This window comes from Lithobates pipiens, unplaced genomic scaffold (assembly GCF_037356315.1).
Source record: "Lithobates pipiens isolate NorthernLeopardFrog02 unplaced genomic scaffold, aLitPip1_a1.2 Scaffold_8, whole genome shotgun sequence".
NCBI lineage: Eukaryota > Metazoa > Chordata > Amphibia > Anura > Ranidae > Lithobates > Lithobates pipiens.
The window spans coordinates 179,605,051-179,623,733 of record NW_027507903.1 but is presented as its reverse complement, the minus strand read 5'-3'; the positions used below and the strand labels follow the sequence as shown (position 1 = coordinate 179,623,733).

The 18,683-nt window shown below is 43.6% G+C and overlaps 1 protein-coding gene across 2 annotated transcripts in view; it reads left to right on the top strand.

The window, feature by feature from the left end:
• LRRK2 (leucine rich repeat kinase 2) overlaps window positions 1–18,260 on the top strand; it is a 474,491-nt gene extending 456,231 nt beyond the window's left edge. For both annotated transcript variants that reach the window (XM_077468371.1, XM_077468370.1), the window contains 3 exons: window positions 11,412–11,471; window positions 11,582–11,712; window positions 17,051–18,260. In XM_077468371.1, the coding sequence (XP_077324497.1) occupies window positions 11,412–11,471; window positions 11,582–11,706 (185 nt within the window). In that variant the 3' untranslated portion in view covers window positions 11,707–11,712; window positions 17,051–18,260. The remainder of the gene's footprint in view (window positions 1–11,411; window positions 11,472–11,581; window positions 11,713–17,050) is intronic.
• The last annotated feature ends 423 nt before the right edge of the window (window positions 18,261–18,683 follow it).

The following is an 18,683-nucleotide window of genomic DNA, read 5'->3' as shown; positions in this document are numbered from 1 at the left end:
AGGCTATGACAGCATTTAAAAAGTGTGGTCTGGTACGGCCTGTGCGCAGCGTTATCATTGAGTACTTCTGTTTCTATGCCCCACCCTAACTCCACAGAATCAAGTGTGAATCTGCATCATGCTGCCACCTATCAAAGCTGATATCTACTATGACATGTTTTTTTTTTTTTTTTAGCTCAGTGGTAGTCCCAAAACAGTGAGTTTTTTCAATGTCAGAAATAGTTTTCAGGGCTTTCCTGCCCGCTTTTATTTAAAAAGAACTTCAAAAGTTCATACAGATATGTCTTCCAATGCATGGGGTTCTCACCCTCAATGTGAACAAACCGAACATTCAGCCTCCCGGCTCTCTTGCAGCTTTCCTGCTCTGAATAGCACCTCTTGGTCCTCCTTTCTTGGAACACCTGGGATGCAAAGTGGGTGCTCTGCTTCCTCCCCTCCCCTTTCATGGACTGATGGGGCAACAAAAGACAATCCTCTGGAAAAGGGGGAAGTAGAAGTCACTGAGGAGCAGAAATCCTCTATACATATATTCCCCCAGGAGGAATCTTGGTGTCCATGACTGTCCGACACAGAAGGCCATGGCAGGCTTCCTGGTGGATGTGATGCACTAACCCAACTGCCACCAGAATTTTCTGGTCCTGGCAGCTGCCTATATCTTCTTTCTAAAATCAGCAATGTCGAGCTATACTCAGGAAAAAAATTATAAAATGGTATCTACATGGTATCGTGTGCCAACCAACCTCAGGATCATATTCCCATCAGCCCTTGACATCTGTTGGAGATGTAATTCAGCGAAGGTACGTACAGCCACATTTGGTGGGAATGCGATGTGCTTCGCCTATTTTGGACTCAAATCTTCCAGATTTATACGGAAATTTACGATAAACCGATCACGCCCTCCCCTTTTATTGCCCTCCTTTCCATATTACCTGGCACTGTTAAATCACAAAAAAAAAAACTCCTAACATTTTTTCTCAGTGCAGGGCAGAAATTAATCCCTAGACACTGGAAAACCACCTCCCCCTCATCCCTTATAGAATGGGTTTGCGAGATAAACAATACTATTCTTATGGAGGAGATGCAAGCCAATGCCCTAGACAAACATGCAAAATTTCCCTTCATCTGAAGTATCTGGAGGCATTACTTCTACCTCAGATAAACTAAAGTGCGGTCTCTCAATGGCGAGTACTCCTTGAGAGACTAAAAGACTCCACAACCACAACCCCATAACCTGGAATGTAAAACCCCTATTGAGATGAGGCTCACTGTCTCTCCCCCCTCTAGTACCCTTACAGCCCTCCTTCTCCCCCATCTGCTTCCCCCCCTTTTTCTATCGCTTCTATTCTTCCCTAAACTCTCTTTTTCAGCTGTGTATAGGCATATCATATACGCTTACACTCTGCTGGGAATTCGTGAGTTGTTACTTTACTTTTTATATTTTAATAAATCTTTACGGAATTATGCTACGGGAGCTTTTTTTCTTCTCTCTTTGCCGTACTAAATGATTGTGGTGGAACGAGATATACCATAAAGAGGGAGCAGATAGATTGGTGTTACCAACAAGGCCCAGTGTGGGGACCAGGAACGTAACATTTTACAAGCCCGTATGATCTCCTTAAAAAGAGATCTTGACAGCTGGTAAGCCTCCTCTAATTTGGTGGTGGATAATCTCTTTCTACTCTGGGTGCACCTGCTACGTGTGTAAAGGGTGGTTTTTGAGAGTCACCGAAAATGGACTAAGATTCAGCATCCTATCCATCTTTCCTTTTCTTTGGACTGCTTATATGCCTGGAAATCATTACTTTGGCACTATTTTTGCATGTTTTTGGGATTTTTTGCAAATTAGAAAAATTATGTCACTTTATAATTTTATTTTATACGTTTTAGCGCAGCTATATTTTTTGATTGTTGTATATTGTGTGTGTCTCGCATTGGGTTGCAGCAAGAACTTACTATTGTCAGTATTAACACTAATATCAAGTTTTTGTTTTATTTACACTTGATTTTTTCATATATATTTGTCTAGCACTTTGTTTAGACCAGCGCTGTTTTTCGAAGGTTTTATATATCATATAACCCCAAGTACTCTGATCTCCAAATATGAGTATCTCAACCTCCCAGGAGACTTGAAAATACATCACCACTAGGGTGCTGTTAATTCCCCATGTTCAGCTTAAATACTGTACATTGATTTCCTTGGTCTCCGGATGCAGCAGGATACCATAGGGGCTCCTGGACCGACAGAAATTGCACTTATACAATTGTCATCACTACATCTGAAAGTTGCCCTTAAAAACACAATCTCTAGTTTCCTATATGTATGCAATAGAATACACTATATTTTTTTATGTGTATAACTCAAATCTATTAGGCCAGAATGCCTTTCTTCTGTTTTAAAATATGTTAAAAACAATAAAAACGTATTGAACCTAAATATCTTCATCCTATCCCATCACACCCTCACTTACAAGAAGGGATGTATGCCAATGGGGCTTACCCAGGGAGGGTGATTTCACCCCCAAAACAGTTTGCTTACCAGTATGGAGGAAGAATTCTGCATAAAAATGCGTCTCCCTGCCATTTTCTTTGTAAATAGGACCCTGACAGTCCCTGTGGATGAGGTCTCTGTCCATAAAGAGGCCATGAATAAGAAGTTGAATGCCCTCTCTAAGGCATCCTCTCTGGTGGGAGCAGCTCTGCAGCCTGTGGTGGCCTTGGTAAGAGTGTGCCAAGCTCCCAAAGTCTGCACTAAGCAGGTTATACATTCTAGGGATTTTGATGTAGAAGATCCTGCCATTTAGCAGCTCCTTAAAGGCTTTCTGAAACCCCAGGGATTCTGCATGGAAGCCTTGGAAGAGCCCATAAGGCAGCTTTTATGAGTGAAACAAATTAGAGGCTGTCCTTTTGGAGCAAACCCTTGTTTGGACCAGCCTTGGATGTTCATATTCAGAAGGTTACTGTGGGGAAGAACACACTTTTACCCCAGAAGGGGAAGGTGACAGATAATAAACTGGTGATGCTTTCAGAGTCCAAGAAGGGTTCCTTTCATAGGCAACCATATTCAGGCTCCAAGTAAACTTTCAAAAAAGGAACTGGACCCCCAAGTCCTCCTGCTCCAGAAGCTAACCCCCTATTGGTTGAGGGAGGACTTGGGTGGAGGGGGGTCTATGGAACTTTGCAGTCATTGAGCCAATATCCTGCAGGGCTCTAGAGTATAAATGGGACAAACTTGAGTCTTTGGCTCTGTCAATTGCAAGACTAGATCGACTCTGGAATGGTACATATCCACTCTAATACTGGATACCAGGAAATCCTTCCTCCTGCTATTGTAAGGTTTTGGTGATGGAACCCCGTTGGGCTGGGGAGGTATTCTGGAGAACCTCTTCAAAGAATATGATCATCAGAGGAGTAGACATTCAAGCAATTTGGCTAACTCTTGTACACTGATCTGTCTGTTGTGAGATCTTCCTCTTAAGGTGCAGTCCTACAGTGCGATTGCTATGATATATATCAACTATCATGGGAGAACAAAAAGTTGTGCTGCTCAGGTAGACATGGAGCCGATCTTGTCCTGGGAAAAAATTCACTTCACCTTGCACATTCCTGGTGTGGAAAATTTCACAGGCAGATTGGCTAGGCCCTCCACATGGAAGTGTTCGTAGGGATTTGTCCAGATGTGGATCTCTTGGTGTCCAGATTGAACAACATACTGGACAAGATTGTGTCCAGAACCAAGGATCCTCTGGTCCTTGCAGTAGATATCCTAGTGACACCTTAGTATAGGCTTCCTCTGATCTATGTCTTTCCTCTACTCCAGTTCTATCCAGGTCTTTTGCACTGGATTAGGTGGGAGGGCATTATTTTGATTCTAATTGCACTGGTTTGGCCAAGAAGAATGTGGTGTGCGGATATTGTATATCTCTTGGAGAACAAGCTGTCAGCTGTTCCAGATCAACCAGACTTGCCTTCATAGGGTCTGATCTTCCATCTTATGGTCACTGGCTTTTACACAATGGCTGTTGAAACCTAAGCCCTGAGGGATTGCTACCCTTATCAGGGCTGTACAGACAATATCAAGGAAGGTGTAGCATCATGTATAGAAGGCTTATTTCAACTGGTGTGAAGCTCATAAGGTCCAGCCTCAACAGTCAAAGATGACTACCATTTTCAGAGACCTATTACATCTCATTTCTTAGTTGTAGCCTTTGCACAGGGTGTTGCATAGTTCCTCTGTGACTCCTCTATCCCCATGGGTCCTTAATTTGGTTTTGTGGTTATTACAGTCTCCTCTTTAAATTCCCCCAACAGTTCCACTTGTCACTTCTTATGAGCAATGTTTATAAAAAAACGTTTACCAAACTCCAGCATAGGATGGAACTGTGGGAATTTTATGGTAAAGAAGTGCCACATCCTAAACGTCAATGTTTAAATAGAAAAGCAGCAAGGATGGACTTTTCAGGAGCCAATTCTAAAAAATATATGTACATTTTTATTAAACACATAATACAAAAGATCATTAAAACATTGCAAGTAAAATGCAAAAGGCTAGCTAAATCTCTCCAGTATAGGTCATGTACGTCAAAGGCATAACATTTACAGGAGTATATCCCTGTATTAAATTATGGTATGCAAAAAAGCTCTACATGTTTCGCAAATGATTGCTTCTTCAGGAGCTTGTTAATTATTCTTAGTAAAACATCATAAAATACAGCATCCCCTTATAATCATGGTAAATCATGTAAGAGAACTTTATATAAAAAAAGAAGGAGTTATACAGTGCCTTGCAAAAGTATTCGGCCCCCTTGAACTTTTCAACCTTTTGCCACATTTCAGGCTTCAAACATAAAGATATAACATTTTTATTTTTTGTGAAGAATCACCAACAAGTGGGACACAATTGTGAAGTAGAACGAAATCTATTGGATTTTTGAAACTTTTTTAACTAATAAAAAAATGAAAAGTGGGGCGTGCAAAATTATTCGGCCCCCTTGCGTTAATACTTTGTAGAGCCACCTTTTGCTGCGATTACAGCTGCAAGTCGCTTGGGGTATGTCTCTATCAGTTTTGCACATCGAGAGACTGAAATTCTTGCCCATTCTTCCTTGCAAAACAGCTCGAGCTCAGTGAGGTTGGATGGAGAGCGTTTGTGAACAGCAGTTTTCAGCTCTTTCCACAGATTCTCGATTGGATTCAGGTCGGGACTTTGACTTGGCCATTCTAACACCTGGATGCGTTTATTTGTGAACCATTCCTTTGTAGATTTTGCTGTATGTTTGGGATCATTGTCTTGTTGGAAGATAAATCTCCGTCCCAGTTTCAGGTCTTTTGCAGACTCCAACAGGTTTTCATCCAGTATGGTCCTGTATTTGGCTGCATCCATCTTCCCCTCAATTTTAACCATCTTCCCTGTCCCTGCTGAAGAAAAGCAGGCCCAAACCATGATGCTGCCACCACCATGTTTGACAGTGGGGATGGTGTGTTGAGGGTGATGAGCTGTGTTGCTTTTACGCCAAACATATCGTTTTGCATTGTGGGCAAAAAGTTTAATTTTGGTTTCATCTGACCAGAGCACCTTCTTCCACATGTTTGGTGTGTCTCCCAGGTGGCTTGTGGCAAAATTTAGACAAGACTTTTTATGGATATCTTTGAGAAATGTTTTTCTTCTTGCCACTCTTCCATAAAGGCCTGATTTGTGCAGTGTATGACTGATTGTTGTCCTATGGACAGACTCTCCCACCTCAGCTGTTGTTCTCTGCAGTTTATCCAGAGTGATCATGGGCTTCTTGGCTGCATCTCTGATCAGTGTTCTCCTTGTCTGAGCTGAAAGTTTAGAGGGACGGCCAGGGCTTGGTAGATTTGCAGTGGTCTGATACTCCTTCCATTTCAAAATGATCGCTTGCACAGTGCTCCTTGGGATGTTTAAAGCTTGGGAAATCTTTTTGTATCCAAATCCGGCTTTAAACTTCTCCACAACAGTATTACGGACCTGCCTGGTGTGTTCCTTGGTCTTCATGATGCTCTCTGCGCTTTCAACAGAATCCTGAGACTATCACAGAGCAGGTACATTTATACAGAGACTTGATTACACACAGGTGGATTCTATTTATCACCATCAGTCATTTAGGACAACATTGGACCATTCAGAGATCCTCGCTGAACTTCTGGAGTGAGTTTGCTGCACTGAAAGTAAAGGGGCCGAATGATTTTGCACACACCACTTTTCAGTTTTTTATTTGCTAAAAAAGTTTAAATATCCAATAGATTTTGTTCCACTTCACAATTGTGTTCCACTTGTTGGTGATTCTTCACAAAAAATTTAAATTTTATATCTTTATTTTGGAAGCCTGAAATGTGGCAAAAGGTTGAAAACTTCAAGGGGGCCGAATACTTTCGCAAGGCACTGCATTTCAAATGGACAGCCAGCAACAAGGCTTAGTAGAGATTTATAATAAAGCAGCACGTTGGATTAACAGTGGACAGTTCCAAGCCATCTTTCCAATGTAAATGTGGTAGTAAATTGTAAAGGGATACAGAGAAGATGCTTCACTCTTTGGATGTAAGTTAATCTGAAATCTACAGCTTAGCTTCAACAGTCTGATTGTTTTGCCCGAGGCTCCTTGCAAAAGTCAGGCTGCTTTTTGATCCACTATATCTAGGTGGATTTGTCAGGTTTTTTTTTCTCATGCCTATGTGATCAAGAGCAAAGTTCCTCCTTTCCTGGTTAAAGCCCTTTCAACAGGACACGCGCATATAGCTTTTGCCGTGACTGCTACCTGGTCTTCTCTTCATACATTTTCTAAGTTCTAGCAGGTTGATCTTCTTCATGTCTCTGCTAACACCAGTTTTGGGTGGAAGGTCTTGCAAACTGCTTGATAGTGAAGTTCACTCTTTCCTGTTAGAGGATTTTGGGCATGTTGGCCTTGTTGCTGTATTGCCCTCCCCTCATGTTCAGTGCTTTGAGTCATGTATGCTAACTGCCCTGTGTCCTATGATGTACGATTAAGAAATCAGAATTTTTGGTTTGCCTGTAAAAAGAAAAACTGAGATGGCAGTTCATCACAGGACAGAGATCCCTCCCCTCTTGCTTGTCTTCATAATTGTTTGCTACAAAACCAAGGTTTTGCTGAGCTGGGAGGAGTTATGCATGAACAGTGGTTACTGTCTTTTTTTTGGGCCAGTGTCTATTCACCTGGAGGTGGTAGCATAAGACAAGTAATCGTGTTAATTTATTCTTTTGTGTCCTGTGATACTCCAAGAAATGCATTTTCAAGGTAAGCCAAAAAATCCCAATTTTGTCTCCAGATATTCACTTCAAAACATTCACTTGTTAGCTGGCCTATATTTCAGTGCAGAACTTGGGGGAAGCCCATCACACATGCACATTTTTCCAGGTGACAGTTTTTTTTTTGTAAATTCTTTATGAAAAATGCAGGTGTTATGATGTCAAAATGATAACAAAGACCAAAAGAGTATGATCAGGTATGACCAAAGAAAACGGGCATGATAACAGATATGTTGCCATTGGTGATATATTGGCCTCTTGTCTCCAGAAAAGTTAGATACAGGCCTTGGCTGCACTTAAATATGTAGAGTAACATGGAGCGCCTATTTCTGTTTTTAGGAAGGTTGTTAGCATAAAGGAGATAGGCAACAAGATCAACACCCAGGTTCACATTTGTTAGTTTACTGGTAAGATCCACATCCTGGCTCAGAAAAGTTCATTCCCAAAAGATATGAAGCATCATACCCTTTATTCCTTTTTTTTACACAATGGGAACCCCGTACTACTGTTTTCAAATTTTATATACAGTTTCCTGGAGTCTCCTGGAGATAGGGGAGTGATGCGCAAAGTAAATTATTTTTTTTCTCTGGTGAGAAGCAAGTGTTATGCCGCGTACACACGGGCGGACTGTATGGCCTACTTAGTCCGCCGAAACACATTTCAGCGGACAGTCTGCTCGTGTGTGGGCTTCAGCGGACTTTTTCAGCGCGCAGTACGGCAGACTAAGTATTTCGGAATGTTCGAAATACTGTCCGTCGTACTCGCATTTCGGCGGACAATCCGCCCGTGTGTATGCCAGTCCGCCGTACTTTTGAAATGAGCGGACTTTTCCTGCCCGGAGAAAAGTCCGCTCATTTCGAGAGGGTATCCGGGGCCCGCGAAGGAGACGTCGCTGGCCCCGCCGCCTGGTATGGACTTAAAGGGGAACCCCAACGCCGAAAAAAACGGCGTGGGCCCCCCCCCCCAAGTCCACAACAGACCCTTGTCCGAGCACGCTACCCGGCCGGCCAGGAAAGGGGGGCGAGCGAGCGCCCCCCCCTCCTGAGCTGTACCAGGCCGCATGCCCTCAACATGGGGGGGGTGCCTTGGGGAAGGGGGGCCGCGCGGCCCCCCCACCCCAAGGCACCTTGTCCCCATGTTGATGAGGACAAGGGCCTCTTCCCGACAACCCTGGCCGTTGGTTGTCGGGGTCTGCGGGCAGGGGGCTTATCGGAATCCGGGAGCCCCCTTTAATAAGGGGGCCCCCGGATACCGGCCCCCCACCCTATGTGAATGAGTATGGGGTACAATGTACCCCTACCCATTCACCTGTAAAATAAAAGTACCAAAAAAAACACAACACACGAGATAAAATACTTTATTGCACAGCTCCGGGGGTCTTCCGTCTTAGGGGGTCTTCTCGCCGGACTCCTCCGCTATCTTCTTGTAGCTCTTTTGCTAGCGGAGGAGTCCGGCTTTCTTCCTCGCCGCCGGCCTCTTCTCCCGACTTCGGGGGTCTTGTCCCCCTCTTCGGTTCTTCTGCCGGGCCACCGCGCCTTCTTATAGCTCTTTTACAGGCGGTGGCCCGGTCTTCTGTCGCCGCCGCCTTCCGTTCTTCTTCTTCTTCTTCTTCTCCAGGAGATGTTGCCTCGACGATCTCTCTGGCCGGAATGCCAGGGACGCACTGCGCAGCCACTTATATAGGGACAAGGGGCGGTGTCACATGGCTTTATGTCACATGGGTTGGTCACATGGGTTGATGTCACATGGGGACTATGACATCGTAAGGGGGCGGGGTCACCATGTGACACCAACCCATGTGACATAAAGCCATGTGACACCGCCCCTTGTCCCTATATAAGTGGCCGCGCAGTGCGTCCCTGGCATTCCGGCCGAAGAGATCGTCGAGGCAACATCTCCTGGAGAAGAAGAAGAAGAACGGAAGGCGGCGGCGACAGAAGACCGGGCTCCGCCTGTAAAAGAGCTATAAGAAGGCGCGATGGCCCGGCAGAAGAACCGAAGAGGGGGACAAGACCCCCGAAGTCGGGAGAAGAGGCCGGCGGCGAGGAAGAAAGCCGGACTCCTCCGCTAGCAAAAGAGCTACAAGAAGATAGCGGAGGAGTCCGGCGAGAAGACCCCCGAAGACGGAAGACCCCCGGAGCTGTGCAATAAAGTATTTTATCTTGTGTGTTGTGTTTTTTTTGGTACTTTTATTTTACAGGTGAATGGGTAGGGGTACATTGTACCCCATACTCATTCACATAGGGTGGGGGGCCGGTATCCTGGGGCCCCCTTATTAAAGGGGGCTCCCGGATTCCGATAAGCCCCCCGCCCGCAGACCCCGACAACCAACGGCCGGGATTGTCGGGAAGAGGCTCTTGTCCTCATCAACATGGGGACAAGGTGCCTTGGGGTGGGGGGGCCACGCGGCCCCCCCTTCCCCAAGGCACTCCCCCATGTTGAGAGCACGCGGCCTGGTACGGCTCAGGAGGGGGGGCGCTCGCTCGCCCCCCTTTCCTGGCCGGCCGGGTAGCGTGCTCGGACAAGGGTCTGTTGTGGACTTGGGGGGGGGGGGGGGCACGCTGATTTTTTTCGGCGTTGGGGTTCCCCTTTAAGTCCATACCAGGCGGCGGGGCCATCGACGTCTCCTTCGTGGGCCCCGCCTACCTGGAGACGCGCTCGAAATGAGCGGACTTTCCTCCGCGTGTGTGGGCGAGTCCGTTCATTTCAAAAGTAGGGCGGATAGTATGGCGGACTTAGTACGCCGTATTAGTCCGCTCAAAAAGTGGTGTGTGTGGTCAAGTCCGTTCATTCGAAAGTATGACGGACTGTCCGTCGGATTGTCTGACGGACTAAGTTGGCCAGACAGTCCGCCCGTGTGTACGCGGCTTCAGTTTCTCTTTCCCACGTGAATAAGAAGGGCAAGCAATAATGTTTGGAGGGTCTTGTCAAGAAGTAGCAAGTGTGAAATAAGGAGTGTGCCCTCTCCAGTACATACAATTTCAAAAGGGGCTTGAAATATGGAAAAAGAAGAGTTGGATAAGCTGTGAAAATCGGAGAGGGAAAGAATTTGTGTTCCTGGGGGATTTTTTTTTTATAAATTGCTTATCACTTATGCTTGCATACTAGTCGGAGTTCCCCAGAACTGGGGTCAAAGGTCCTCATGTAAAGCAGAGGAATATGAGCACGTGAAAATGCAACCAATAGTGGTGGGGTGGATTTTGTCAGATGTAGTGTGGGTTTGTGATAGCAAGGGCAAGCATGGAAGGGGTGTCTCTCTACTACTTTTTTAGAGCAATCCACTGGTTTTTTAGTGTCTGGACCAGTCCTGATCTCTAGCATAGCTAGTGGCCTGATAGTATTTAATGGAATCTGGAAATCCCAAACCTCCCCACAGCTTTGGATGTGAGAGTTTACAGCGGATCCTCAGCTGGGATTATTGTTTGACCACTTATTCAGTCTGTTGTATAATACAGTCTTTTTTGGGCACCAGGCTTCTAGATTGTAACGGTAGTGTACTAAGTTCCCTCTAGCATAGGGAGAAAACTATTCTGTCTCAGGTTGCTTAAGAAGACACATGGCCATTCAATTCAGTTGGATGGGATGGGGTTTTTCTTTAACCCCTTCCCGACCAGCCGGTGCATTAATACTGCCGCAGGTTAGTACTGCTGCGTTAGCCATCGTAGCTCTTTAAAACACCACAGCCGGCGCGCGCAGCGTGTCCCCAGAGCATTTGCCCCGAGGGCGTGATGACTGCCGGGCATCCGCAATCGCTCGTGAGAGAGCGAGAACTGGGATCTGTTTGTGTAAACACACAAATCCCGGTTCTGTCAGGGGAGAGGAGACAGAAGTAGGAACAACGCTTTCTCTCACCCTTTAGTCAGCCACATTCAAAACAAAATATTTTAGATGGGTATCTGAGTGAATGCAAGATATTGGAAATTGTAGTGACACAAACACATACATGCATACACCCACACAAGTTGAACTGGATGGAGTGGTGTCTTTACTCAACCTTACCAACTATGTAACTGATATAGATCCAGTTATCTTTTACTCCAGTCAGGCAGCCAGATCTGCTGTTATATTGCAGCTTTAGTGAGTCTCTAAATCTTCATAACAATGCTTTGTAACTTTTTATTTTTTCCAGATAAAGGAAGTGTTAAAAATGTTGTACTCATTTTGGGGTGCCGCTGCACACCACAAAAAGGTATTTTGTGTGTTGGTGTGTGCATATTTTTATATCTTTTTTTTTTAATGCGTATATTTTAATTCATATTGATTTTTGCAATAAACCATTTTTCTTATATTTTGCTGTAGAAATACAATCTTTTCTTTCTGTGTGGGACACAAACCTCCCACATGAGGTTCAACACCTTAAGAAACACAATGAAATTAGACAAGAGCTGGCAGAAAAAGCACGGGGGTTGTCTCTAGACCTGTAATTGGAGGTAAGTTAATATATGCAGTAAATCTTTATGTGGTGTACTGATGCCATTTGTGTTATAGTGAGAACATAACCTAACAAATTGTAGATACCTTTTTATGAGAGAAATCTAGTTTTTCTCCTGATAAAGCCATTTCCTTGCAAATTTGTTCTGTATTAGCCATTTAAAGCTGAGTTGAGATCTGCAAAGTCCTTTCGTTAGTACTATTTGACTAGGCAACTCTATGAGGGCTATGAACTTTCAACTAGCTTACATTAGGGAAATATGTCCCATTCATCATAATTCTTATTTTTTTAAAGTCACTGGTCTGCATGAAAGCATTTGCTTTTGGACTAGAGGCAGTATGCATGCATTACTATGTTTTCTGTACTTTACATAGTATAATGGTGCTGAATGCCTGCTTATCTGACTTCAGTTCATTAAGTCACAGACCCAGTACCAGCATTCTGCAATTGTATACAAAAGAGAAAAGAACCCCCCATGGGAAATCTAAGGCAGAATCACGGATACATTGCATAGAAAAAAAATTACTATCTTTATTACAAAAAGTCATAAAAAGACCCACAGGTCAAATAAAACGTTTAAAAATTTTGCACAGAATAAATCTTAAATATTGCAAATACCCTGCTGATCAAAAGTACACCTAAAAAGCATATCCCATCATGTTTCAGAAGACAATTTCTTTCAAGGTAGGGGTATATCAGTTCTAAAATGTAAGATGCAAAAGTAGGTAGTATAGAAATAATCAACTACATGGCATATTGATGCTATAGGGTACACTCTCAATGTATGCAAAGTGGTCCATGAAATCACTAACAGATCGCATTAGGCTAATATCTGCTGCCGCCCATGGAAACTGCACAGGGCATCCCAGGGAAAATGGAGCTATTTAGAAATGAGATATTTAGCTAGCATTAAAATGCAAAGCATCAGAATAGAGGCCTAGGATTCTCAAAAGGTGAAATCAGCAATGGCAGCCTCCACTAATTGGAAAATCCAGTCCAATGTTTCAGTCAGGGATATATGGTAAGGACTAGTCACTAGTATAACTTGTGTGCTTTCCACAGGTGATCATTTCAAGACTGATATATCATGCCTCAATCCTCAGTGTACCTTGGTGTGGTATGTCCCAACTTAATACTTGATACAGTAGATCACAATACTCTACTCGTCCACCTCACAGAAGTAGCCGGAGTCCAAGACATAGATCTCCAATGGTTCGCGTCCTTCCTAGGAAATCGGTCACAGACAGTGAAACTAGGAAAATTCCTCTCCGAAACTCGGGCAGTCACCTGCGGAGTCCCTCAAGGCTCTCCGTTGTCACCCGTTCTCTTCAACATTTACATTCGCCCACTCCTTCAAATCATCAGATGCTCAGATCTCTGCTTCCACTCTTACGCTGACGACACGCAACTTTATTTCCGGATCAATGGAAAAAAAGATCACCAACAACAACTTGAAAACTGCCTCAAATCAATAGAGGACTGGATGACCACCAACTCCCTCCAGCTGAACGAATCAAAGACAGAGCTTCTTATCTTACACCCAAATCATAAGCCCGCAACCAAAACCTCCTGGTCTCCACCAACCGTCTTTGGGCAGACTATCTCCCCAAAGACCAAAGCGAAGAGTCTCGGGGTTATTTTAGACGCACAAATGTCAATGGATGCGCAAATAGGATCTGTAGTCAGTCGATCTCACCATCTGCTGTGCATGCTTCGCAGACTCATCCCTTTTATCCCAAAGACAAAGCAGTGGTAGTTGGAACAATCATTAATTCACGACTGGACTACGCAAACTCGCTTTACATAGGATTACCACAATATCAACTTGCGCGATTACAACTGATCCAAAACACGGCGGCAAGGCTGATAACAGGAAAAAAAAACTGGGAATCCATCTCTCCTTCACTGAGGAGCTTACATTGGCTAACCGTAAAAAATGGGATCACGTTCAAGACCCTGTGCCTCACCTACAAATGCGTGCATAGAGAAGCTCCGCAATACCTAATGGAGAAAATAAATCATTACACACCAAACCGCAGTCTTCGATCAGCCAACAAAAACCTCCTCCTCGTGCCCAAAGCCCAGTATAAATTCAAGGGTGATCGGAGATTCGCTGTCCAAGGGCCTCGGCTATGGAATGCTCTACCAATCAACATCCGCCAGGAAGAAAATCACCTGGCTTTTAGGAAAAAACTCAAGACCTTCCTCTTTTAGCAGATGATCAAAGCTCGCCACAGCGCCTAGAGGCGATTCAGTTCGCATTGTGCGCTATACAAGTATTTCATTCATTCAATACACTAGTAGAATTTCGAACAAAAATGTGTACAAAAAATATCAGAGCATTTAAATGCCGTTTGAAAGTAGTTCAAGATTTTGTTAGCTTTTAAAGCGGGAGTCCACCGGGACTCCGCGTTTTTTTTTTTTTTTTTTTAAAGTCAGCAGCTACAAATACTGCAGCTGCTGATTTTTAAAATAGTGACACTTACCTGTCCAGCGCGCCCGCGATGTCTGCACCCGAAGCCGATCTCTAGATCGACACTCGAGTGCTGCCGCCGCCATCTTGGGTATGGGAATCAGGAAATGGAGCCTTTCGGCTTCATTTCCCGGTTCCCTACTGTGCATGCGCGAGCCGCGCTGCGCAATGAGGACGGTCCCCGCTGCCTCTGGGATCTGTGTGTTTCCCAGCAGGCAGCGGGGCACTTGCGGAAGGGGGCGGGCACTTGCGCAAAGGGGCGTAATGTACGCCCCTTTCCGCAGAGAGCTAGCCCGGAAGTGGGTGCAGTTACCTGGATTATCCAGGTAACTGCACCCCCCTCCCCCCTGAAAGGTGCCAATTGTGGCGCCGGAGGGGGGGAGGAATCCGATGAGCGGAAGGTCCATTTTAGGGTGGACCTCCGCTTTAACATTCAATTTTGGAATAAACCTTACCAAACAAAAATCACATATACTGTTAGAAAGTCGTACATTCGGAAACATTTTACATCCTGGTTCTTCAAATTTTCTTTTAACTGTGATTGAAAACTAACATCAATTTGACCCCACTAATGATTGGAAAAATGTCCTTAGAACATTCAACTAAATATGTTGAATGCAATTCTATTAGTGTATACCCAGCTTTGGTAGATCTGGAAGCAACAGGAGAGGTGGGGGGGGGGGGGGCAGGCACAGATTAGTAGATAGCAGCAGCACAGACAGGGAAAACCAGAGACATCAGAAGGGGTGGACGTGCATAGATCTTCACACACAGGCAGTGAAGCAGGAAGAGAAGGATCAGGAGGCAGTAGAATGAGTAATAAGACACTGTACATCCTTTTTTACAGTATAACTTCCTTTCCAGCAGGCCCTGAAAAGTACACACCAAATTTCATTAAAATATTAGGAGTGGGATATGCCATAGAGATCTCACATTGCAGATATGCACTTCTAGGCTTTAGAAACCCCTCCTATGTCAGCAATGTTGCCAACCCCCACAACTTTTTTTAGGCGTTAGTTCACACCACGCTTTCGATATCCATTAGGGCCGGTTCACACTGGGGGCGATGCGAGGCGACACGACTTGCCTCGCCGCGACCTCAGCGGCGACTTGCAAATGACTTCTGTATAGAAGTCAATGCAAGTCGCCCCGAGGTCGCCCAAAAGTAGTACAGGAACCTTTTTTCTAAGACGGAGCGACTCGAGTCGCTCCTCTTAGAACGGTTCCATTGTACAGAACGGGGGCGACTTGTCAGATCGCGGCACGGCAAGTCGTGTCGCCTCGTGTCGCCCCCTGTGTGAACCGGCCCTTAGCGTTTCTAAATGCATGTTTGTGTTTTCAATGGGTTCCAGTGCATGTTTTTCCCTTTTTTTTTTTTTTTTTTTTTTTTTTTTTTTGGTGCCAAAGTTTCATTATTTTTTATTTTTTTTGCCAGTGATTTTTTTCTTTTTTTTGCCCCCTCAAGAGTAGTGAGTCACTGGTTGTTAGGACACCAGCAGCTGACAGCTTCTGATATCCCACAGAAATTACAGGCAAAAACACATTCCCCTGTGTTTATGATGCTTGTTGCCATGTTACAGATGCATTCCATACAGAGAAAATGTAGCATGTTGTACTTTTTTTTTTTTTTTTTTGATTGCACTGGAACGCACTGCACTGGCATGAACTTGGGTCATTGGAATCCATGGTAACTACTGCCCATGCATTTTTGATGCAGATTAAAAATGCATTGGACTTCATGTGGCGTGACTGTCTAATTTTTTTACTGACAAATTGAAATATGACAAACTCCTATTAGAATTGAAGAGAATCGATACTCAACAATGGAGACTTCTGGGCACTGTCAAAGGCAGACACATAGCTGAACCCAACCGTTGGATTTTTCATGGACAGTTCTCCCATCCACAGACTCAGGGCTCTTTTCATACGGGTGGCTGTGGGGCAATAAAAATAGGCAGCTACACACCTAAAGTCCAACATTACAGCTAGATGGGGCCGTACACATGCTGTAGCTGCGATGTTCTACTTCACGGCTGTGGCAATTTTAATTCATATTACTAACAAACTAATCAATATGAAAAAACTGTCATATTTTTACTGCTATTTAGTGCTCTGTAGGAGAGTCACAATAAAAGCTTCACTAAGATGTGAGGGAGAATTGACAACAGGGGCACAGATGGCAATAAAAAATTTACAGTTGGCCTAAACTTCCTCATTCTACTAAATGTGTGTATTTGACTGTGCTGAACATGCTGAAAGTGAGGTAAAATCTCCAAGACCTAGTTCACCCTCAGGAGCCACAGAAATGGGCAGCTGAGCTGCAATTTTACCACCCCCGTAACTAGTAAAGGCAGCCATATGGGGCTGCACACATGGTGCAGCCCAATACTTTGCTTCAAGATTGATACCCCTGTTGCATTCAGCAGGCAATATTGTCACTAAATATGAGTCATTCCAGCAGTACCTGCATGGTAGTGCAGCAAGGTAAGAAGCAAGATCTCACCTCCCAGCCACATGTCAAACACCCTCTGAAAATTGATACACTACATTTCAGAGGGATGGCAAGGGCTGTCGAAAGTGTGAATGAGCCCTTATGGAGTCCTAGATAGCAGTAAAAAGACAACAGGTGTTCTAACCTTTCCCCGCTTTATCCAAAAATGAGCATATACTTTACGCTCTATCATATATTATTCACATATAATATGTATACGTAAATGTGAATAAATCATGTGTTCATGTATGAAAATAGCATTTGTTACCTAGCACTTGAAATGTTTTAAGTGTTATCATTTTTATTCACCTGCATATGGGTTTATGCTATGCAAGAAAACTAATTGGCTTTCTCTCTCTTTTTTTAACACAGTAAATGCTGCTCATTGCTCCGTGTATTCGGTTTTCTGTATCATCTTTATAAATATAAGGATCATTGTAACATGAAGAAACGCAGATTGCAGAACAGATGTGGAAACCAAACTCACTCATTGATATCTTTGTAGAAAATTGATGTACTAAAAAAAATTAACCATACGTGCAATTTGAAACTAACAAGGTTCCTTCCACATTACCGCTTCCTCAAAGTTGCACGATTTTACATTCTATAAATCAAAGTCAGATCAAAAGTCACACCAAAGTAGTGCAGGCACCTTTGCAAAGTTGCTGCAACTTTAAGTTGCACTGATTTGAATGGGTGCAATTGAAAAGATTGGTGTGCAATTTTGTCTTGCAACTTTGGACATCAAAGTTACATGACAAATCGCACGAGTGTGAATGGACGCTAACACTTTCACAGAATAACCTGTTTGTTTCCCTAATGAGTTTTTGAAAAGTAGCTAATATTTGATTGTTTTCAGTGCAATTTAGATGCATATATAATACAAATCACACGTTATGCATTTGCAATGTATGTTGGTATTTTATTTATTTGGATCCTTAATGGGAGTTCCAAAAATTTAAAGGGAACCTTTTGAAACAAATTTCACATGTGGAAACAACAATGCTTGTGGATGTGTTAAGCATATAACCCACTGACTACGTTTTTTTTTTTTTTTGCATTCTAAAAAGAACAATTGTATGTGTACTTGTACATATGTACAGTTTTTTTTGTTTGCTGTCAGCCTAATTTCATACAGATGTTATACTGTGTACATGTTTTTTTCTATGTATGACATACTTATGCCATTTACTTAATTTCTTTATATATAGAATTTCCAGTAAGGCTGGGTTCACATTATTATAAATTGGATGCAGGTTTCCCCACATTTATAAAGCAGGAGATTGTGACCAGCTCTCTATGGACCTGGTTAACACATCTCCACAGCGGCTCCAGCACAAATCGCACAGGAGCCCTGTGTGTGTATTGGTCCGTTTCAGGTCCAAATTCAAGCTGAAATCGGACCTGAAACGGTGAATGGAGACGCAACTGACTCCTGCTGTGAGCCTCTGTGTGCCCAAGTGTGAACTCAACCTAAAAGTTTTGAGAATGTAAGATCTTTGGAGAAAATCTCAAATAAGATATGCTTTAATATATTTACACTTTATTTTTATTTTATTTTTAATAAAGAAAGTAAACCCTGCCTTTGTTCATTTTATTTCATAGAAGTTACGTTTTGTACTTTTGCATTTAACCACTTGACCACTGGGCACTTAAACCCCCTTCCTAACCAGACCAATTTTCAGCTTTTGGTGCTCACACGTTGAATGACAATTACTCAGTCATGCAACACTGTACCTATATGAAAATGGTGTCCTTTTTTCACACAAATAGAGCTTTCTTTTGGTGGTATTTAATCACCGCTCAGTTTTTGATTTTTTGCGCTATTAATCAAAAAAGACTGAAAATGTGGTAAAAAATTTATTGGGGAGTATTGGCAGATTATTGCAGTGTTGCAGAGTATTGGCAGAGTATGGGCAGAGGATTGGCATTGAGCAGCGCTGTGGGCACTTCACATCCAGCGCACAGCGCTGCTGCCATCTCTACACCTCTCCCCTCTCACTGT